Source organism: Aotus nancymaae, unplaced genomic scaffold, assembly GCF_030222135.1.
Source record: "Aotus nancymaae isolate 86718 unplaced genomic scaffold, 86718_ANA_hifiasm-v0.15.2.pri h1tg000057l, whole genome shotgun sequence".
NCBI lineage: Eukaryota > Metazoa > Chordata > Mammalia > Primates > Aotidae > Aotus > Aotus nancymaae.
The window spans coordinates 42738601-42756764 of record NW_026988471.1 but is presented as its reverse complement, the minus strand read 5'-3'; the positions used below and the strand labels follow the sequence as shown (position 1 = coordinate 42756764).

The 18164-nt window shown below is 37.3% G+C and overlaps 1 protein-coding gene across 1 annotated transcript in view; it reads left to right on the top strand.

The window, feature by feature from the left end:
* LRPPRC (leucine rich pentatricopeptide repeat containing) overlaps positions 1–18164 on the top strand; it is a 114288-nt gene that overhangs the window by 31472 nt on the left and 64652 nt on the right. The window contains exons 12-14 of the mRNA XM_012450601.3: positions 5734–5852; positions 8463–8556; positions 11632–11698. Of these exons, the coding sequence (XP_012306024.2) occupies positions 5734–5852; positions 8463–8556; positions 11632–11698 (280 nt within the window). The remainder of the gene's footprint in view (positions 1–5733; positions 5853–8462; positions 8557–11631; positions 11699–18164) is intronic.

Here is an 18164-nt window from a genome sequence, read left to right as displayed (position 1 = left end):
AAGTTCTGCTTGTGATCTTGGAAAAATTACTTTATACTTTTTTTTTTTTTGAGACGGAGTCTCACTCTGTCCCCCAGGCTGGGGTGCAGTGGCACGATCTCAGCTCACTGCATCCTCTGCCTCCCAGGTTCAGGTGATTGTCTTGCCTCAGCCTCCCAAGTAGCTGGGACTATAGGCACGTGCCACCACACCCAACTAAGTTTTGTATTTTTAGTAGAGACAGGGTTTCACCACGTTGGCCAGGATGGTCTCGATTTCCTGACCTTGTGATCCACCTGCCTCGGACTCTCAAAAGTGCTGGCATTACAGGTGTGAGCCACTGTGCCGGGCCTAATTTTGTTAAAGATTCATTGACGTTCTTTCCCCCACTTTAAAAAATTGACATAAATTGTATATATTCAAAGTGTACAAGGTGGTGATTTTATGTACAGGTACATTGTGTTCTGATTACCATAGTTAAGTTAATTAACAACCATAAACATTAATACCTATAGTTAACCATTTATATCTGTGCCTGTGTGTGCATGAGTGTGGTGAGGACACTTAAAATCTGTTCTTTTACCAATTCCAAGTAAACAATACAGTGTTATTAACTGTAGCCACCGTGCTGTACATGAGACCCCTAGAACGTACTCATCATGTTAACTTAAATTTTGTCCCCTTTGACCAATATCTCCCTCATCCTATTCCCTGGCAACTGCTGTCCTAGTTTCTGTGTCTGGCTTCTTCACTTGATTAGATGACTTCTAAAGGCATTTTAGCCTTATTTCTGTAGAGAAGCACACCCACACCCTGATTGAAACCTGATTGGAGTTTGACACACTGGTCTAAGCCAAGTGGTAATAGTGAAATTATTTTTGTTCAGAATATTATAGTTCTGTTGTCCTCAATCTTGCCCTAAGAATTTAGACCACAAGAATTTCTTCCATGCCTATGAATAATATTTCAGTTCTTGGACCTTTACTTCATCCATTCAATAGGCGTAGACTATTATAGGTCAGAAAATTATTCTATTCTTTTTTTTTGAGACGGAGTTTCGCTCTTGATACCCAGGCTGGAGTGCAATGGCGCGATCTCGGCTCACCACAACCTCCGCCTCCTGGGTTCAGGCAATTCTCCTGCCTCAGCCTCCTGAGTAGCTGGGATTACAGGCACGCGCCACCGTGCCCAGCTAATTTTTTGTATTAGTAGAGACGGGGTTTCACCATGTTGACCAGGATGGTCTCATCTATTGATCTCGTGATCCACCCGCCTCGGCCTCCCAAAGTGCTGGGATTACAGACGTGAGCCACCGCGCCCGGCCTATTCTATTCATTAAGTGCCTCGACACATATTGCCTTGCATAGTCCATGGGTGGTGGTAATTAGAAAGATTTAGCAAAGCAATATGTGTAAAAGTGTCTAGAAGGCACAGTTGATGGCATATTTCCATTTCTAGTATGTGAGCTATGAAATTTTGGCCCAGAGAGGTGTGCAACTTGCTTAGATTTACATTGCCATTAAGTACCAGAACCAAGAGGGAGAGCTGGGTCTTTAAACTCCAAAGTCTTTTTTTTTGTCACTTCACCAGAGTATCTCACCAGCAACTTAGCTATTTACTTTAAGCCTTGGTCCTGAAAACAATTATTACTGGTTAGAAAGGACACTGAGGACATTAGATTAACACAAATCTGTTACTAGGAATTCAAAAACAATTTAGCTCTGTCCTTTCCTCAGGTGCTTAGTAATTTTTTCATATAAAGAAGAGCACATTGAGATTTGCCATCTTTTATTGTAGTTATTAAGGTTGTTAGTAGTGATACCCAGTGAATTATTAGAGGAATAGTTTAAATTTTGTTTATAAGTATTACTAGGCCTCTTTCTACAGTGTGGACCAACTATATATGCATGTTCTCGTAAATTTCAATAAGCACATGCTTCATTTATTGGGATTTTAAAAAACATTATTATTTGAGACGGAGTCTCACTCTGTTACCCAGGCTGGAGTGCACTGGTACAATATTGGCTCACTGCAGCCTTTGCCTCCCGGGTTCAAGCAATTTTCCTGCCTCAGCCTCCCCAGTAGCTGGGATTGCAGGTGTCTGCCACCACGCCTGGCTATTTAAAAGTGTTATTATTTTTGCATCTTCAAAAATACATTTAAATCTCTAAGATTTGAAAATAGGAGGTTATTCTTCCCAGCCAACTTTACTGAGGTATGAATGATAAATAATTATGTATCTAAATCTGTGACTATCTATCATCTGTCTATATGATAAACAACATAACTTTTTGCATACAGGGTCTCACTCTGTTAGCCTTGACCTCCCAGGCTCGAGATTTTCCCACCTCAGCCTCAGTGTGACCACAGGCACTCATTACCATACCTGGCTAAAGTTTTTTTGGTAGAAGCAGGGGTCTCTCTGTGTTGCCTAGGCCGGTCTTAAGTTCCTGGGCTCAAGCAGTCCTCCTGCCTTGGCCTTCCAAAGTGCTGGGATTATAGGCATGAGCCACCTCACCTGGCTACGTTTTGATATATGTACATGTTGTGAAATCATTACCACAGTCAAGCTAACATATCCATTACCTCAGCTAGTTACCTTTTTAAAAATTTTCTGTTGGCTGGGCGTGGTGGCTCACGCCTGTAATCCCAGCACTTAGGGAGGCCGAGGCAGGCGGATCATGAGGTCAGGAGTTCAAGACCAGCCTGGCCAATATGGTGAAACCCTGTCTCTACTAAAAATACAAAAATCAGCCAGATATGGTGGCACATGGTTGTAGTCCCAGCTACTGGGAAGGCTGAGGCAGAAGAATCGCTTGAATCCAGGAGGTGGAGGTTGCAGTGAGCCAGGATCGTGACACTGCACTCCAACCTGGGTGACAGAACGAGATTCTATCTCAAAAAAGAAAAAAAAAAAGAAAAACATTGTGGCCAGAAAATAATTGAACTCTCAGCAAATATCAAGTATATAGTACATTGTGTCCAGAACTTATTTACCATATAACTGAAAATTTATATCTATTGACCAGCATCTCTTTTCCCTCACCCTTCCAGTCCTATAACAGAGTTCTATTTTTTAAGATTCCATATATAAGTGAGATGATACAGTATTTGTCTTTTTGTATCTGGCTTATTTCACTTAACATGTACTTCACATTCTTTCATGTTGTTGCAAATGACAGGATTTTCTTTGTTTTTAATACTGAATAATATTCCATCATCTGTTGATGGCATGTTTCTACATCTTGGATACTGTGAATAATGCTACAATGAACATGGGTGTGCAAATGTTTGAGATAGTGATTTTATTTCCTTCAAACATATACTCAGAGGTGAGATTGTTGGTAATTCTACTTTTAAGTTTCTCAAGAATCTCCATACTCTTTTTCATGATGGTTGTACCAATTTACATTCCCACCAACAATATACCAGGGTTCCCTTTCTGTACATCGTCACCACTATCTAATAGCTTTTGACTTTTTGATAGTAGCCATTCTGACAGGTGTAAGGTGATATCTCATAGTGGCTTAAATTTGCATTTCCCTGATTAGTAATGTTGAGCATCTTTTCATAAACCTGTTGGTCATTTTTATGTCTTTGGAAAAATGCGTATCCAGATCCTTTGCCCATTTTGTTAATTGAATTATTTGGGGTTTTTTTGCCCTTGAATTGTGTGAGTTCCTTACATATTTTAGATATTAACCTCTTATCAGATATATCGTTTGCAAGTATTTTCTCCCATTCCATAGGTCGCCTTTTCGTTTTGTTGTTTCCTTTCCCATCAGAAGCTTTTTAGTTAGGATGTAGTTCCACTTCACTATTTTTGTTTTAGTTGCCTCTGCTTTGGTCTCAAATCCAAAAAGTCATTGTCAAGACCAGTGTTTTCTTCTAGGAGTTTTATGATTTCAGGTTTAAGTCTTTAATCTATTTTGAGTTGATTTTTGTGTATTGTGTAAGATAAGGGTCCAATTTCATTATATCCAACAATTTTTTTTTTGAGATGGAGTCTTACTTTGTTGCCCAGACTGGAGTACAGTGGCATGATCTCGGCTCACTGCAGTCTCCACCTCCCAGGTTCAAGTGATTCTTCTGCCTCAGCCTCTCAAGTACTTGGGGCTACAGGCATGCACCACCATGCCCAGCGAGAGAGAGAGAGAGAGAGAGAGAGAGAGAGAGAGAGAGAGAGAGAGAGAGAGAGAGAGAGTGTATTATTATTATTTTTGGAGACGGAGTCTTGCTGTGTCGCCAGGCTGGAGTGCAGTGGCGTGATCTCGGCTCACTGCAGCCTCCACCTCCCAGGTTTAAGTGATTCTCCTACCTCAGCCTCCCGGGTAGCTGGTACTACAGTGTGCATCACCACGCCCAACTAATTTTTATATTTTTAGTAGAGAGAGGTTTTCACCATGTCAGTGAGGATGGTCTCAATCTACTGACCTTGTGATCTGCCTGCCTCAGCCTCCCAAAGTGCTGGAATTACAGGCGTGAGCCACCATGCCCGGCCTATTTTATTTTTTTTTTGAGACAAGGTCTTGCTATGTTGCCCAGGCTGGACCTGAACTCCTGGGCTCAAGCATTCCTCTTGCATCAGCCTCCTGAATAGCTGAAACTATAGGTGTGCATTACTGCCTGCAGCTCCAACACCATTTTTTGGTGCTTTTGTCAAAATTACTTAACTCTATGTATGTGGGTTTATTTTTAGATTCTTTGTTCTGTTGCATTAGTCTGTTTGTCTGTTTTTAGGCCAGAATTAGGTAATTTTATATATAATGAACTGTTTAAAGTTAAAATGTGCTAGTATTTACAATGTAGTTTGACTTGCCTGTGTCTTTCTGTACTCAGTGGGAATTTACTGTCAATTATTTGTGCTAGAGTTCATCATGTAACAAATTTGATGGAAATGTAATTTTTCTTTAGGTCTCTAGTAGGCCAGAAACAGGAACTTTAGGGGGAGTTTTAATAAGGTGAAAGTATTGAGGCCAAAGAGAAGTAAGTGTTTAAAAGGAAAAGTAAGCATGTTTTTTGAAACTGTAGCCTTTGTCAAGTTAGGTGACACCTGAGTAATCTGACAGTTGTCTAGAATTAACTGGGTCTATTTGAAGCTCACTGTAGATCTGAAAACATTAAATGACCTAATGTATAAGAAGTTATTAAAAGAGATTTTTTTGAGTTGGAAATGAGATGGAGAAAACAACTTACAAGAATTTTAAGTTAGTTTTAAATACAATTAGACAATAATTCATTCGAATCAATTGTTCGCTATTCATTTTTCATTCTTACATTGTAAAATATGAAGTCAGAAGTTAGTAACAATTAGGGAACTTTTTACATAAGCACTTAATTGAAAACGTGTTTTGAAACCAGTCCCTTCTCTTTGCAGCATTTCTTCTGGTCAAGTTAGTTTTCTATAAGTCCATTATTGCTGTATAATAGCAGTGATGTTTTATATGCACTGTTGGGGTGCCAGAAATGTTGGGCACATTGCTTGATTGTTTTAAGTTTCTTTATACTTTTAAAATCAAGGATACTTTCTTGAAATTCACTGTTTCACAGAGATGGATGAAGAAAGGAGGAGTTAATTTTTTTTATCATTATATCTCACAGTTCTGTTGCTTTTTTGCCTTCTCTTTTAGACAAACCAATTGCGGAGTAATTTTCTTACATTATGATTCAGAAAATAATTGAACTGAACTTACTGATCTTTTGTTACTTTATTGCAAGTTCTTCATCTCTGTGCTTTTACATTTTATCTTACAGGTATAATTGAAGTCCTCAAAGGAATGCAAGAATTGGGAGTACATCCTAATCAGGAAACATACATAAATTATGTGATTCCATGCTTTGATAGTGTACCGTCAGCACGTGCCATTTTGGAGGTGAGTACAAGTGTGGTTTTAATTTAATAATTGAAGAGACTATCTTTCCTCCTTAATGTTTAGTGGTCACAAACACACACACAAATTATCGAACTGAAGACTAAAAATGGCCAAATCTATATATACTTTTCTAAAGCTTTGTAAAAATATTAGTTACTTTTGCTCAAAAAGGCAAAGTAGCATTTTTCTTGTATATTAAAAAGAGACAATATGCCAATATTGGGAAAAATTAAAACAGTATTTACTCTTAATCCCACCCTGAAATGCAACTGTAATTTTCATTTATAAATTAGATTTTATTTTATTTTATTAAATGAGGGATTCAATATGTTATCCAGGCTGATCTTGAACTCTGGGCTTAAGCAGTCCCCCTGTTAGCCTCCTGAGTAGCTGGGATTATAGTCATACGTCACTGTGCTTCACTTCAGTTTTCACTTTTGAATACTATTTTTTACTTCCATAGGAATTTTCATAAATGCACGAATACTATATATACTAGTCTATACTAGTCTTTCTCTCTCTCTCTCTCTCTCTCTCTCTCTCTCTCTCTCTCTGTTTTAAATCCAAATCCAAACCTTTGTTTCCTACCAAATACTTCTGGTCCCTACCAGAATAGGCAAGCTGTTGATAAAGAGGCACATGAAGACATTGATTTGGACAGTGCATTGGATCCTCAAAGGTTGCGTTTTCTACTTTCAAAACAGAATGCTTAGGGCTGAATGTATAAGTTGCAAAAACAAAACAAACAGTGCTGTGCAATTAGGAACATGATGGAAGAGACCCTAATACTTACTAAGGAACATGTTGTTTAAAAGGTGTTTCCTACACATTCACATAATGCTTGATTTTTCTAATATTAGAGTGTTTTTTTCTTTCATTAAAATAATTACAGAATTACAGTCTTCTTAAGTGTTAGGGTTTATATCTTCAGTGTCTTTCCCTCTTTCTCTAAGTTCTTAGCGAAGTATTTTGAGCTTGTATTATACATATTTCACTGTTAAAAAATATTTTTCAGTAAGGTCCCCACATGTTCTTACTTTTCAGATGTTTTCTTTCTTTGCAGAAATATAGCTCCCAAATCCAGTGTCTTCTTTGTTACTGCTTTGGCTTTCTCACTCTTATCTTAGGGAAAACCAGATCTGTTTTGGAAACTTATCCCAAATTTGGTTACATTCATTCTCATCTCAACTATTTTGCCTTCATTGCTGGATTTCAGTAGTATTGAGTGTTTTGGGCTTGAAAACAACTGCTCTGTTAAGTGCTTAATAGTACCCACAGTATTGATATGCTTTTTTTTTTTTTTTTTAATTTTGATTTTTGAGGCAGAGTCTAGCTCTGTCGCCCAGGTTGGTGTGCAATGGTGTGATCTTGGTTCACTGCAACCTCCTCGGCCTCCTGGATTCAAGTGATTCTTCTGCCTCAGCCTCCCGAGTAGCTGGGATTACAGGTGCCCACCACCATGCCCAGCTAATGTTTGTATTTTTAGTAGAGATGGGGGTTCACCATGTTGGCCAGGCTGGTCTTGAACTCCTGATATCAGGTGATCAGCCTGCCTGGGCCTCCCAAAGTGCTGGCATTACAGGTATGAGCCACTGGGCTCAGCCTGATATGCTTTTTGTCTTCAGCTGTACATTAAAAAGTACATTTTTTCATCAGTTTTCAGAAATTACATAGTAAATGTTTGTTGATAAATTAGAGAATACAAGTGGTAGGGCTGTGCAGTCTGTCCACAGTTCCTTGAGATAGTCCTTATTGCTTAGCATGTATATTCTTTCAGATGTATACGTGGAGATATATGCTGGAGAAATCTCTTTTAGCAAAAAAGCTAACTTGACAGAGGCTACAGTTTAATAAAAAGAAAGCTCATTCTTATTTTTCCTTTTAAAAACTTACTTCTCTTTGGCTTCATTACTTTTACATTATTAAAACTCCCTCTAAAAATCTCTGTTTCTGGCCTACTAGAGACCTGAAGAAAAATTACATTTTTATCCTATTTGTTACGTGATTTTTCATTTGACACCTTTTCATAACAGTATTTAATTCCACAAAATATTTTTTATGCTTGCATTCTGTTTCATTGTATGAGTATGCTATAATTTATTTTTTATCATTGCTTATTGTTGATTAGGTGGTTTTTTCATATTATGCTATAATAAAATGATTCAATAAATGTATTTGAGCTAAATTTTGACTCATATGTTTAAATTGTTAAACAAATGATGTTGGGACAAGTGATGAGCCTCTCTGGGTTAAATTAAGTTGAATTTGATACTGGCCAAACTACATGCCCCAAAATAGCATGTTAGATGAATGCATTGAATTTTTATTTTGTCTTGAATGGGAGAATTGTTCTAGTATCCTAAGTAGTAAACTCATCCTGGAAGTAAGGCCCTCTAAAGGCATCAGGTTATCTGTATTTGAAGATAAACATTTAATTTGGAATGTTGAAATGTCATCTTGAAATTTTTGCTGAAATTCAGTTACAGAGCTTATGTATTTTTCTAGAAAATCAGAATATGGTGATTCAGAGAAACAGGAAAACAGGAACTTTCGCTTATCAAAATATTGTTAGTTGAGATGTATTCTCATTGATATATGCTTTATCCCTAGGAAAATGGATGTCTGTCTAATAGTGATACGTTTTCTCAAGCTGCATTGAGAACTGAAGCAGTAAAGGGGAACTTAGACTATATATTATCATTTTGTAAGTATGCAACATTAGCAGTAAACTTGATAGGTGTTTATTTCAGTTACTATTGAGGGCATGCAGGGTGGTTCACACAATGAAAGCAAGGAAGTTTTTAATATGTTTTATTAAAACTAGACTGATAAAATGGTTTATGAGTTGAACTTGTGGATAATTTGGAAGTAATTTTAAAGTTGTAAGGACATTGAATATTATATGTAATATGGTGTTAGGGTGAAGGTTGGATTGGAGACCCTAAAGACTTGGATATAATTCGACCGATTATGTGACTTAGAACAAGTCTCTGCTTCAGTTTTGCTAAACAGGGATAATACTACTTAACTTGTGGGAGTTGTGAAAATCAAATGTGATACTGTTTCTGATATAATAGATAGTTTTTTAAACTATCTATTATAAAGACTTCTAGTCTTCATTAACAAAGATACAGCCAGTGTTTACTAAACATTTTTAAATGCTATGCTTGGGTGCTTTATAATGCTCATCACATGTTAATAAAATTATCTACATTGATAGATGAGGAAAGGCATAGAGAAGTTAAATGATTTGCCCAAGGTTAGTGATTTGAACCAGAAGTAAGATTTCAGACTTTATTGTTTTCACCATACTGCATTTTATTTTATTTTATTTTATTTATTTATTTTTGAGGCACAGTCTCACTCTGTCACCCAGGCCGGAGCGCAGTGGCACAGACTCGGCTCACTGCATTCCTCACCTCCCAGGTTCAAGTGATTCTCCTGCTTCAGACTTCTGAGTAGCTGGGATTACAGGCATGTGCCACCATGCCTGGCTAATTTTTTGTACTTTTAGTAGAGATGGGGATTTCACCAGCTGGGCTGGTCTCGAACTCCTGACCATAAGTGATCCATCTGTCTCAGCCTCCCAAAGTGCTGGGATTACAGGCGTGAGCCACTGCGCCTGGCCTGCATTTTATTTTTAATTAATAAATAAGACATTCTTAAGAGACCTTATTTTTTAACATGTCCATGTTGTTACTTCACAGTTTTTTAGATCTTCTGAAAAGTATGTCATTTACAAACAAAACACAGACATACATCAATTTTTAGCTCCCTAAAATGTTAGCAGTTAACCGCTCATTAATATTATATTCTAATTGTATAGGTGGAAGCTTTGTACAGACCAGGTTATTGGTATGTAGTACTTGTGCATGTCACTTGAAATATTTGTTGTAATATTGTAAGGGAAAGGCAAAGTGTCCAGTGTGAAAAATGGTGACTGTTGTAGTTTTTTGAGTCAAATATTGAGTATTATTGCCGGTTGCTATCTGAGTGTATTCATTTTGCCTTCCGCTCGGTATAATATATAGATTTTCCATACTGACAAGAAGAAAACAGAGAAGCATTAGCAGAGGAATCTGGGCTCACGAGGTGGATCCATGAGAGCTGCCTTTTCCTTTTATCATGTCATCCATTCCACTTTGTTGTCAACCTCTTGATTTTTCAGGCTTGTTTGTTGCTAAGGAAACTAGATGCTTTTTGTCAGCAGCCTTCCAGCTGAGATGGTTCTGGTCACCTTTTTAATGAATAAAAACTTGACAGTATTCTGTGGAATACTATTTTGAATAGTATAAAAATAAAATTTCAAGAGGTTGTGTATTAGATTTGAAAAAGAAAAATGCCAAGAACTTTGCCAAGTCTTTGAGCTTTCTCCTGTCAGTGCCTTCCCCTCCCTCTTTGATTTACAAGTCTTTGAAGAGCAGTTAGTTCTGTAATTGCTGGTATGTGCTTTAGACAGCTCATAGGAATGCACTGCTGGTTACTACATCACAGGAAATGTCAGGTAGTGGATGGAGAAGAGTAAATGGATTATCTTGATTAAGTTTTGGAGTCGTAAGAAGCATTTTCCCACTTGTGTTTGTAGGCATGGAAAATTAATTTGCTCACATAAAATTAAAAGCTACTGAGAGGCATTTGGTTGTGTTCACTTTAAAATTCCTTGAGTGACTCAGTACAGGCCATTTTAAAAATGATTTTTAGATTTTCAAATGCTGTAAAAGCACGAGAAACTTAGGCTTCTTGTTCAAGGAATATAACAGCCGATCTAAAACAATTCTTGTTATGTGTGTGGGTTAATTTGTTATTTTTGAGGAGATGAACACGTCTTAAAATGGGCCATGACTTTTCCCATGGGATTTTTCCTTTAATGAAATAGATATCTTAACCTTCACTTAAACTGTATTTATTGTCTTCAGAATTTGCTTCTATGAATTCCTCTCTAATCCCATCCATTTAGTATTATTCAGTAGCCACATTACATTTATAGTGGAAAGATTAACTCAATTACTTATAACATGGTCCTGTTTTAATACAATTTCAGGGAAAAATAAGTTCAGGCAATGTCTCCTGTGATCTCATCCCTTGCTAATTTGGCAAGGGTTATGTGAAGAGTCAGTGTAAGGTGTGATTCATACACAATGGTAAATCAGGCTTATAATGTCAGCATTGAAACATATGAGCTTGTAGACTGTTAAATGTCAAAATGAGTAGTAGAGCACACGAATGCTCAGAAAAGTGAAAGATCAATATAAGTCAATTACATAACAGACGTATGACTTATTTTATTATTACTTTAGGTGGTTCCTCTTATGTGAGTGTAGGTCACTGGTCATAGTGGAAAATGAAATGAGGAAGTATGAATGGTTCAATAGAACCCAGCGCCTTTCTGAGAAAAGACTGTCTTTAAAGAACAAAAGTCCTGTGGGGGGTTAGAGTCTCTCTCTTCATGGTGCTACCGTGTCCGATAACATACGGCCTCAATATGTCTATCAGGCTGACTCAGTGTGCTGGTGTACTAGTAATTGCCATTTATATGAAAGAGTATTTATAAATTTATTAGTTGTATATGTTCATGAAAATTAAGTAAAAATACATTAAAAAGGTAGTTTACATTGCAGGTATATATTACTGTGTTGTCTAATTTTGTATGAAAACATTTTTATTTTTAAGATGCAATTTCCAAACTGAAAACCGAAAGGTAATACTTTTTCAATTTGATAATGTAGGGTTTTTTGGTTTGTTTGGTCTGAGATTTAATGATGGTCATTTTCTTTTACAGTGGAATCAAATACATCGCCTCTCTCATTGCAGTCTGTAAGAGGTAGCCTACTGCTAGGCTTTAGGAGGTAAGATGATCAACTTAAGTGTTCCTTGCCTGAATATGGACAATATCGCCTGTCCTTTCGACCTATTACATGAGGGAAAATACAGATATTCTTATCTTTAAATATACTTTCAGTTTACGTGAAATAACCTCTACCTAGTTCTTCCTTTTTTCTTTTTTTCCCTGGTGAGATGGAGTCTCGGTCTGTCATCTAGGCTGGGGTGCAGTGGCTCACTACAACCTCTGCCTCCCAGGTTCAAGCGATTCTCCTAAGTAGCTGGGATCACAGGCTTGGTGTGTCACCAAGCCGGCTAATTTTTGTATTTTTAGTAGAAACTGGGTTGCACCATGTTGGTCAGACTGGTCTCGAACTCCTGACCTCATGATCCGCCCGCCTGGGCCTCCCAAAGTGCTGGGATTATAGCTGTGAGCCACTGCCCCTAGCTAATTCTTCCTTTTCAGTGATTGAATTAAGTTTAGGCAGCCTTGTATCATCTTTTCCAAGAAATGCACACAGGTTTAGTAGAGATTCCAGGAAGAAAGTTCTGTTTGAAAGTGGCAAGTTGGAGTTACAGACAAATTTGCATATGTATGTTCAGTTTATTAAATGCTTATTTGAGCATTTAATCACAAGGTGATTTTTATTCAGTATAGTATCAGTCTCCTCTTCTTTGAGCTCAGAGAATGTTAATGACCTTACCCTTTCAATTTTGTTATTTTAATCATAAAGAAAAGCTGAAAGAATAGTAAAAGGGAATATTCTTGTACTACCCTTTTTTATTTTATTCATTTATTTATTTATTTAAGACTGATTCTTGCTCTGTCACCCAGGCTGGTGTGCAGTAGTACCATCTCAGCTCCGTGCAACCTCCGCCTCCTGTGTTCAAGCAATTCTCTTGTCTCAGCCTCCGAAGTAGCTCGGATTACAGATGTCTGCCACCACATTTGGCTAATTTTTGTGTTTTTAGTAGAGATGGGGTTTCACCATGTTGGCCAGGCTGGTCTCCAACTCCTGACCTCAGGTGATCCACCTGCCTCAGCCTCCCAAAGTGCTGAGATTGCAGGTGTGAGCCACCGCACCCGGATACTGTACTACCCTTTGTGTAGATTTTCCAGTTGTCAGTATTTTGCCCTGTTTACTTTCTCTCATACCCTCTTGCTCTACACAGAAAGTACACACACAATCTTTTTGGCCTAACCACTTGAAGTTATAGACATTATGACACTGGATCTTTCAGCATATTTCTCTTAACAATAAGGTCATCATCGCTATAATCATATCAATATCACTCTTGAAAAATTAACAGTACTATACCACCATCTGCTATATGTATGTAGTCCATGTTCAGATTTTCCTACTTTAAAAAGTTTCCTTTATAGATGTTTCACTTTTTGACTGAGGAGTCAGTTAAGTTGATGCATTGGATTTGATTGCTGCATCTGTTTATTATCTTAATTCAGAACATTTCTTTACCTTTTTTGTCTTCTAATAACACTGGGTTTTGTTTTTTTAAAGAGCTCAGGCTAGAATGTCCCCTCCACATTTTGTATTTGTCTGATTTTTTTTTCCTTATGATGAGACTCAGATTAAACATTTGTAGCAAGAATACTTCTTAGGTGATGGGCACTTCTTATATTGCATCAAATCTACAGACATAAAGGCAGGTGTGCAATATTGATGCCATCAGCTAAGTCTGATCACTTGGCTAAGGTGGTGGTTCCCACATCTCTCTTGCAGACGCACCTCATCCACTTTGTAATTACTAAGAAGACTATGGGGTGATACTTTGAAACCGTGTCTACCCTGTTTTTTTAAATTTTTTTTGTAGAGGTGGGATCTCACTATATTGCCTAGGCTGTTCTGTTGAGGGAAGCAATGTAGAACAGTGATTCATAATTTTCTTCTTTTTTTTTTGGACAGAATCTTGCTCTGTCACCCAGGCTGCAGTATACTGGTCTGAATATGACTCACTGCAGCCTCCATCTCCTGAGCTCAAGTAATCTTCCTGCTTCAGCCTCCCAAGTACCTGGGACTACAAATATGTACTACCACACCCAGCTAATTTTAAGCTTTTTGTGGAGATGGAGTCTCACCATGTTGCCCAGGCTGGTCTTGAACTCCTGGCCTCAGGTGCTCCTCCTGCCTCTGCCTCCCATGGTGCTGGGATTATAGGTGTGAGCCACTGCACCTGCCGCCCTAATCTATTTTGAGTCATAGATCCCTTTGAGAATTTGTTGAAAGTTATGGCTCATCTTTCCCCACAAAAGATGTATGTTATAAAATTATGACTGTAATTTAATGGAATTCATGAAGTACTTTCCCTCCCCCTATGAAAACCCTTATCATGGAATCCAAAATTAAGAGCCTGGAGTGTATCCTTCCATACTTTTCTCTGTATAGAAGCAGAGACCTGTAAGAGGTCTTTGAAGTTTTGTTTTGTTTAAACAAAAGTACTGTGTCATACTTTACATACTACTCTTCATCTTTATGTTTCACTTCACAATACTTCATGGACACCTCTTGGTCTATGATATAAAGCTAAGCGTTTATTAATATCTGGAGGGGATTGCATGGTATGGCTGTACCATAAATTTTTAATCACTCCCCTATTAATGGACTCAGATTGCTTCTAATTTTTGCCACTACCAGAACAAAGTGGTGCATTAAATATTATGTCTGTATATATGTGTGTTTGTGTGCACATGCATGCACGTGTATGTATATATGTTTTCCCCCCTCAGTGGCTAGAATGTAAAAAAGAGACTTCTGTTTCCAAGGGTATATGTATATTCTTTATTTTAATAGTTACTGCCATACCACTTTCCAGAAAAAGTTGTATTAGTTCATACTTAAACTAGCAGTTCATACTTCTATCAGCAGTATATGAGAGTACTCACTTCCCTGCAAACTTAAATGTATTAAATGTTACAATGCTTTTTAATTTTGGCCTAGCTAATGGATGAGAAGTGACATCTCAGTGTATAGTTTTCAATTTGCATCTTCCTTATTAAGCAGGGTTAGAACATACTTATTGGCCATTTGGATTTCTTCTTCTATGAAATACCTATTTAAATTCTTTGCCAGTTTTCTACTAGGTCACACAATTTTTCTTGTCAATTTATAAGGTATTGCGTTTGAGGGGTATTTATCCATATCACATGTGAAATATATGATTTTTTTTTTAACCTTGTAAAGAAATGAGAGAGAAATGTAAGGATAAGATCTTGGATAGTTACTGGAAGGAGTCAAAGGAGATTGTAGTCGGTGTTGCAAGCTACAGAGATGTAGGAGAGTAGCTCTATAGAAAGAGGGTGTTCAGTTTGGTATTTGAAAAAGTTATTGAGGTTTTTTTTTTTTTTTTAAATAGAGATGAGATCTGGCTATGTTGCCCAGGGTGGTGTTAAACTCCTGGGCTCAAGTGATCCTCCAGCCTTGGCCTCCCAAAGTGTTGGGATTATAGGCATGAACCACTGGCCTGGGCATTATTGAGTATCTTTAAGAGAAGAGTTTTGATACTATTGTATTGGAAGAAGCCCAGCTGGAAGCTCTGAGAATCTTGGTGTTTTTGTCTTTTTTTTTTTGGAGACGGAGTTTCGCTCTTGTTACCCAGGCTGGAGTGCAGTGGCGCGATCTCGGCTCACTGCAACCTCTGCCTCCTGGGTTCAGGCAATTCTCCTGCCTCAGCCTCCTGAGTAGCTGGGATTACAGGCACGCGCCACCATGCCCAGCTAATTTTTTGTATTTTTAGTAGAGACGGGGTTTCACCATGTTGACCAGGATGGTCTCGATCTCTTGACCTCGTGATCCACCCACCTCGGCCTCCCAAAGTGTTGGGATTACAGGCGTGAGCCACTGTGCCCGGCCTTGTCTTCTTTTTAAGTGATTGGATTATATATGCTATAACTGAATTTATTCTTTCAGATTATTTATATTTTTATTTGAATAGATACATTGAAAATATTGGAAAATGGATTACCTTATCTTTGGTCTTTTCCGTATCTGTTAGCACTTAAAACTTTTAATTGATTCCTGGTTTTAAAAATAGCCATAGATTGATTATTTTTTTAACTTTCCACTTTAAAGTTAGATAAAATTTTAAATATGTTTAACAAAGGGGACACTACCCAGGAGCCTCCAGTGTTTGCACATTTGCAAAACCTTCTTTATTCTGGACATAGTAAAAATAAGTTTAAATGGATTCCTTCCAGGAACATATTTCAACATGTAGGTCATAAAACTGTATTGTTGGTTAATTTTTCTTATTGTATATAAAGAAAAATTTTAGGTTGTAGTAACTTTGCATTATTCATAAGAATATGTGCATAATTCAGAGAACTTGTGTGATTACAGATAATTTCTTTCTTTTCCTTCTACCCCAAAAACAACTAAAAATTCAAAATGTAATTGATATCATTGTAATCCATTATCTTGGAATTAATGTAACCAATGTATTTTTTGTTTGATGTCAAATTAAGTAGTATATATATTTTAAAATCCCTTTGTCAATATAGTTATTGAAACAGTCACCTATCGTGTTTCTCAGGGTCCCACTAGCAACTTTAGAGTTGGCTGAGTGACTAGGAGGAAATAAGTACTTATTGGCATTGAGTTATAAGTCAACTGTGCCATTGCTCATAGAGCCAGGGTTAACTACCTGCAACTCCTACAAGGATTAGCTCATAAGAGATTCACCAAAAGTTACTCGTTGCCAAAAATAATTATTCAGAGTTAATCCAAAATCTAAAAAATTAAAGAACATTATAATTAGATATCACAGTCATTTTAGCTAAACCTAAAGGAAATTTGGATATACATTTTCATTGTTAGAATGCACATTTTGAGGCTGGGTGGCAGCTCACACCTGTATAATCCCAGCACTTCGGGCTGCTGAGACTGGAGGATCAGCTTGAGCTCAGGAGTTCAAGACCAGCCTGGCTCTTTGATTTTAACCCATCCTGCCCTCACATGTGTTAGCTGAACTTTCTAGATTGCCACCGGCATGCAGTGTGGTTATTCTTCTTGCCTAACACTATATTCTTAATTTGATTTCTGTTTTACAATGGAGAAAAGCAAGTTGAATATGTCTGTTTTGCTCTGCCTTCAATATTATGTGAAATAAAATATTTTGTGTATTTTTTTTTAAAAAAACCACAGTTTAGTAGGAAATGGAAATTTAATGCATATATGTTAGTTTGAGCTCTCAGAGATAATAGAAATGTTATACAAAAAGAAGAAAATTGGGGGAAGGATTGAAAGGGATGGGAGGAATGTACATACATACATTAGGCAACTAGAGGAGAGGATGTGTTTAATAAAGTTAAAGCTGGTTAAGATCACAGGCTTTTAGATAGAACTCATTTAAGTCTGAATTTTTCATTTTATTTATATTTTGTATGCTATGTGATCATGGCAAGCTAATGAACATTTCAGTGTCTCTGCTTTTTAATATGTACAGTGGAAAGAAGAATAAGTGGCTATACTGCTTGCCCTGTCTGTGTCTTTAAAGGAGCATTAAAAATTTTTGAAAAGAATATTCTCATTTAGGAACCATTTGGGGGCTGTTCACAGTGCTGTATGAAATTTACAAAAGTACTGTTAGAGTTGTCCGAAGTTTGTAGACTCCTCTGTCTATGATAGCAGTAGAATGTTAATGTTCTTAATGATTTGGCAACATTTTTCTTTAAAATTCTGTTATCCTGCTAGAAAAATCTCACTTGAAAGCTGAAATTGGACCTCAACAGATATGGGGTTAACCTTTTCTCCAAACCTGTTCTTCAAACAGGAAGAAAAGTGTAAATGGAATTAGGTGTAGAGAAAACAATGTCTTTTCTTAAATGCTGCTCCCTCACAAACTTCATTTGGGTGTGGGAAGAGGAGAAGAGAATTTCTTTCCATTGTTAATATTAGAAAATGGAGATACTGAAATGTTAATTAACTTGCCATGATCACATGGTGTGTAAAACATAAATAAAATGTAGAACCCTGACTTAAATGAGTTCTACCTAAAATTTGTTAATTTATCAAATAGCAAATGCCAAGGCTCCTAGCCAAACTGCCTGGTTTCAAAATGACTCCACTATTGTATTCCTTTGGAGAATTTGGAAATACAGTTTTTTATTTTTTATTGTGAACTGTGTTATATATCCAGAGGCATAGCTAAAACTTAAATGTACTATATAAAAAAGATAAAATATGCGGTACCCACCACTGAGACCAGGACATAGAATGTCAGTGGGATCCTAAAAGCCTCTTGTATGCTCCTTCTCAGTCTCATGATGCCCTCGCTCTGTCACACAGGCTGGAATGCAGTGGCACGATCTCGGCTCACTGCATCCTCCACCTGGTTTCAAGCAATTCTCCTGCCTCAGCCTCTTGAGTAGCTGGGACTACAGGTGTACGCCACCACGCCGAGCTAATTTTTGTATTTTTAGTAGAGACAGGGTTTCACCATGTTGGCCAGGATGATCTCTGTCTCTTGACTTTGTGA